This window comes from Aegilops tauschii, chromosome 5 (genome assembly GCF_002575655.3).
Source record: "Aegilops tauschii subsp. strangulata cultivar AL8/78 chromosome 5, Aet v6.0, whole genome shotgun sequence".
Classification (NCBI taxonomy): Eukaryota; Viridiplantae; Streptophyta; class Magnoliopsida; order Poales; family Poaceae; genus Aegilops; species Aegilops tauschii.
The window spans coordinates 27,645,103-27,650,582 of NC_053039.3; the positions used below are offsets into that span (position 1 = coordinate 27,645,103).

General features: G+C 64.2%; 1 protein-coding gene across 1 annotated transcript; it reads left to right on the top strand.

Moving 5' to 3' along the window:
* Positions 1–3,676: 3,676 nt before the first annotated feature.
* LOC109774960 (uncharacterized) lies at positions 3,677–4,162 on the top strand. Its single transcript, XM_020333721.1, has one exon. It carries the CDS (start codon positions 3,677–3,679, stop codon positions 4,160–4,162), a length of 486 nt encoding a protein of 161 aa, XP_020189310.1.
* The last annotated feature ends 1,318 nt before the right edge of the window (positions 4,163–5,480 follow it).

Genomic DNA, 5,480 nt, shown 5'->3' on the forward strand with positions numbered 1-5,480 from the left:
CTTTACTTTATAGAATGTGGAATACCTTGCTAAGCTTCTTCCGAGTTAAACGCAGGGATCCTCTATGTCCTGCCATTGTTAAAAAGGACCATTAGATAAATATAATTAGTACGATTAATGTAAGATCAGCATGTAAATGTCACATATATAGCATGCAGAATTAGCATATGAGATTGTCATGTTTGTATTTATTTAGTTGGTATTTGCCCGATACATTACAAATGTTCTAGCTTTAGGCTGTGAATTAGTACTACCGGACTAGTCGAGAGAGGATGGAATCGCCCGCACCCACCTCTGGCGACTGTCGGGGCGACGCCCCTGGCGTGACCGCCGCCGGCCTCCCCGCCCGTGCCTCCGGCCTCCGCCCCCTCCCCCCCCCCCCCCCCCCCCGCCCTCGGCACCCTCCCCCGTCCGCTCCCTTCGAAGCTTCGGCGCCCCTGGGCTGATCTGGCGGAGGACGAAGACGTCGCCGCCAGCCGCCCTGTGGTCTGCCGTGACCGGGTCCCCCCTCCCGCCCCAGCTCGCCCGCCGCCGCTCCGTACCGCCGGCGGCCTTACCCCCAGGGGTGGGGGTTTGGCTGCCCGTGCGCGAGCGCAGTCCCGTCGAGGAACGAGCTCGTCTCGGCCCTCTTCGGGGCAAGGCCCGACCTTGGGGACGGGAGGATCCCGCCGCCGCCGGCGCAGGGCTGGCTGGGGGGTCGCCGGCCGTGTGGACCTGGGCTCTGCCCGGTCGTCGTGGCGGTCTTCGGAAATCATGGCCGTGGCCGTTGTAGCCGCGCCATTGCCGGAGGTCGCCGCCGGCTTGCCCGTGCCCTCCCGCCGCACCCCTTTCAGGCCCTTCATCGCCACCTTCGGCTCCTCCCGGCTCCGTTTCGTCTACGACCCCCGCACCGTTCGCCCGCGCCTCCCTCTCCGGCGACCTGCCCTTGCCCCCCCCCCCCCGACGCCGGCGGCGGTGGGGGAAACCCTCGCCGAGTGCCCGTCCCGCCTCGCATGTTGGGCTGCCCTGGCATGGGCCGTCCCTTCCGGGATGGGCCGTCTAGCGCAGCGTCTGCGGCTGGACTGGCCCTGGCCTGGAGATGCATCGGCCCACGGGGGGTGCCGGCCCATCCCAGGGCCTGCTCCCCCGGCCTGCCCCGCCACGCTCGATCTGGCCTCCACAAGGGTTCCCAGTCCAGCCGCCTCGCTCCCCCCGCCCCTCGTTTTCCCCTAGCTCGACATCTCCTCCCTCGCCGCCTCAGTCCGCCCCTGCTGCTCTGGTCCTCCCTCCCTCCCCCGCTCTCGGCCCCGTCCCCTCGCCAGAGATGACGCGCGAGTGGGGGGGCAACGCCAGCCGGCCCAAGCGTAGCTTGGACGACCGCCACGCCCAGCCCCGCTCGTCGACCGAGGGCCTCCGCCGGGAGGCTGATCTACGCCGCGAGCTGGACTCCAGGGACCCGCGCCGCTCTCCTCCCCGCGAGTCTCGGCGCTCCCCCGGCCGTGACAGCCGCCGCTCCTTGCCCCGCGATGACCGCCGGGACCGTCCCCGGTCTCCCGCGGCGGAGACGTGGCACTCTAACCGGTGGCGGTCCCCCTCGCCGGAGCGGTGCCGGGCCCGTTCCCCGTCCCCGGCCCGCACCTCCGCTCAGCCTGCTGCCGACGCGCCCTCGCGCCGCTATCAACCCTCCCACAACCAGCCCAGTTTCCCTCCTGCCAATGGAGGCAATGGGGGGCGAGGGCGCCAGGGCGCGAAGAAGAAGAAGAAGCGGGGTCCAGCTTGCCCCCCTGCTGCGCCGGCCCCCTCCCCCGCGACCTCGGCGTTGGCCGATGTTGTTGCTACCCGTGACTCGCCCCCTTGCTTCAACTGCGGGATCGCGGGCCATTACCAAGTTGAGTGCACCAACCCTCCGATGTGCTACCTCTGCAAGGATACTGGCCACCCAGCAGCCCTGTGCCCGGACCGTCCGCTGACTGATGAGCTCATGTTGTATGTCCATGGCATCGAGGGCCTCAAATTCTTTCACATCAAGGTGGAGGATTTACCACCCCCCTCCTCGTCGCTCCAGGCGATCGTCACCGTCGTGGGGGTGGGTGTTGCTTCCCCGGAGATGATCGAGGCTGAGCTCAACCACCTGTGCCGGCGTGTGTGGGACTGGCAGGTGACTCCGACCTCTGCCAGTTCTTTCACCATGGTCTTCCCGGACGCCATCAGCTTGGGCCTCTACACTCGCAGCAACGACATCACCTTGGCCCTGAACAAGCTTGTGGTCAACATCTCTGAGCCTAAGGTTGACCCCAAGGCGGTCGCGGTCCTAGATACTGCTTGGATCCTCATCGCCGGGCTACCTGACGTCGCCCGGTCCGAGCGGGTCATTCGCAGTATGTCCAAGATCCTTGGCAAGGTGGTGGTGGTGGACGAGCTCTCCCTCCGCAAAGAGGAGGAGGTCCGGGTCAAGGTCAAGTGCCTTGACTCCGACAAGCTCCGTGTCACCGTTCGCGTCTTCTTCAACGACCTGGGATTCGACCTCAAGATCTCCCCCGAGCCTCCCAACCACGTCGGGCGCCCACGCTTCACTGATGATGGACACTTTGGAGGGGGGGGCACGGACCGGCATGACGACTCCCACTACCGGCGCCCCGCGCCCCTCCCGCCACGAGGATCCGGACGACAACGACGAGCACTCAAGCCGCAGCCGCTCTCCCTCGCGTGATCCACCTCCGAGCCGTGGGGGGGCGCTGGCTCTGGCCGCTCGCGTCGGCTGACCCTTGCTGACGAGTCTGCTCCCACGGTCTTGCCGGCGGCCTCTCCCTCCTCCTCACTGAGATGAGTGACATCTCCAGCGTCGGCCTCCTCGTCTCTCCGCCCTCCTCGCCACGCTCGCCTTGCTCCACCCCTGCGCCCGACTCCCCGCCTTCGACCCTGGAGGCGCTTCCCCTGGCCCTGGCGGATCCCTCGTCGGACGAGCTTCCCTCCGGCGAGCCCCCTCTGCTCGGCTCCCCTGAGGACGCACCGGCATTGCCCACTGCCGCCTCCCCAGAGGCCGTCGTTACGGCGACGCCGGAGGATAGCCCGCCGGCCCCGGACCCGCTCTCCCCCGCCCTGCCAGGGTCCGACGCCTGCTTGGAGCCCTCGACGACTGCTTCTCTGACCACTCTTCCCCTGGGGGCTGCTGCGGACGTGGCCACCCCCGTCACCTCCCACCCGCCCCGGACGGTGCTGTACGCACGCCGGACTCGGGTCTCGTCGACTCCGGTGACTGCCTCCCGCCGCAGTGCCCGTCTCGACGCGAACCGCCCAGGTGGAGGCCCGGCGTCGTCCATCTCCGAGCGCGCTGAGATCCAGGCCGCGACCCGGAACCTCGAGTCAGGTGCGATCGACATCCCACCCAGTTCTTCCAGTTGCTCGTTTTCTGCTCTTGAGGTTGTTCCTCAGGGCCACCTCGCCAAGGTGGCCGTGGACTCGTCCGTCATTTTAGGGGGGGGAGGTTGGACCCCCCTTAGAGCAGATTGCTGCTATGCAGGCCCGGGAAATCCTTGATGGGAAACTTGCTGAGACCCGGGCCCGTCTCCTCCGCACTCCGGCACCCCAGCCCCCCGCGCTGGAAATCCGTGGCCGCACCTGCTCCCGCACTACGGCGCTCAGGGCTAGTAGCTCCTCCTCTATTTTGGGGTCAAGCAGCCCCCCGATGGGGGTTTAGATGCGGGTCTTCTTTTGGAACATCCGCGGCTTTGGCCATGACGGCCGGCGTCGCCAGCTCGTTGAGTACATGCGTGACGAGCACATCGACATCATCGCCATTCAGGAAACCATGCACACGGAATTTTCTCTCCCCGAGTTAGAGCGTCGAAGCCCCCACCTCTTCGCCTGGCACTGGCTCCCTTCTAGTGGGACCACGGGGCACTCGGGAGGCATCCTTTTTGGTGTGAAGGATGCCACCTTTGAGGTTGGCGGTATGGACCGGGGCGAGTTTTTTGTTAGCATGGAGCTCTTCGAAAGGGCGCTCAACTTCAAGTGGGAGGTTGTCATTGTCTATGGACCGGCGGACCACCGCCGCTCCCCGACCTTCCTCGAAGAGCTACAATGGAAGGTCTCCGCCTCCACCTTCCTGGTGGTTGTTGGAGGTGATTTCAACCTCATCCGCTCTCCCGATGAGAAGAATAACGACCGAAATCAACCGCCCTAGGATGCAGATGTTCAACGACTGCATCGCGGATCTCGGCCTACGCGAGCTTGAGCGGACGGGTGCCAGATTTACCTGGACTAACCGCCAAGCCGACCCGACACGGTCCGTCCTGGACCGCATCCTAGTCTCCCCGGAATGGGAACTTAGATGCCCCTTGGCTTCGCTCCGTGCGATTACCCGGATTGGGTCGGACAACGTCCCTCTCCTCCTCTCCACCGCCGACGAACGCCCTCCCACCCTGCCTCGCTTTAGGTTCGAGCTCTTCTGGCTCAACCAAGCGGGCTTTAGGGAGGCGGTCGCGGCCAAGTAGACCTCTGCGCGCTCCTCCCCCACCGGTCCATGTCGGTTGTGGACTCTTGGCAGTTTTGCGGCAAGCTCGCTCGCCAATTTATGAAGGGGTGGGGCGCTAACCTTGGCAGGGACCTCCACGGACGCAAAAAAGCCCTCCTATCTGCCATCCAGGCCTTGGACTCCCACGCGGACACTTCCGGGATCTCCCCGGATGAGTGGATGTTGCGATATGATCTTGAGGATCAGCTCGCCACTACGGATGAAGAAGCATACTGGAGGCTCCGCGGTACCCAGCGATGGGTGCTGCGGGGCGACGCTAATACATCATACTTCTAGGCGATCGCGAATGGACGACGACGTCGGAACTCCATCCACTGTTTGTGGGATGGTGATTCCCAGCTTGTCCGCCCCTCGGACATCCGGGCACATGTAGATGGCTTCTACAAAGCCCTTTTCTCCCCACCCTTCGGGGTGGGGTTGCTCTGGCAACCGGTATCTGGTCGGGCACCCAGCTTATGTCTGATGCCGACAATGCCGCCTTAGTTGCCCCGTTCTTCGAGGAGGAGGTCCTCGTGGAGATTAAGGGCATGAACGCCTCCTCGGCGTTGGGGCCGGATGGACTGCCAGTGTCCTTTTTTAAAGCATTCTGGCAGACCATCAAACCTGAGGTCATGGCGCTCTTCGACGAGTTTTTCTTGGGGACCATGGATCTTGGGCGCCTGAACTATGGGGTCGTCACTCTTATCCCCAAAGTACCGGGCGCGACGGACATCCGCCAATTCCGACCTATCACTGTGATCAATGTGATATTCCGGATCCTCGCCAAAGGGTACGCCAATAGGGTGACGCTGCTAGCCAACTCGATCAATCACCCCAATGAGTCGACTTTCATTCAGGGTCGTTTTATCCTGGATGGGGTGTTGGTCTTCCACGAGGTCCTTCATGAAGTCCGCTCCAAGCACCAACGGGCGGTCTTCCTGAAGCTCGACTTCCATAAAGCCTATGACACTGTTCACTAGCCCTTCCT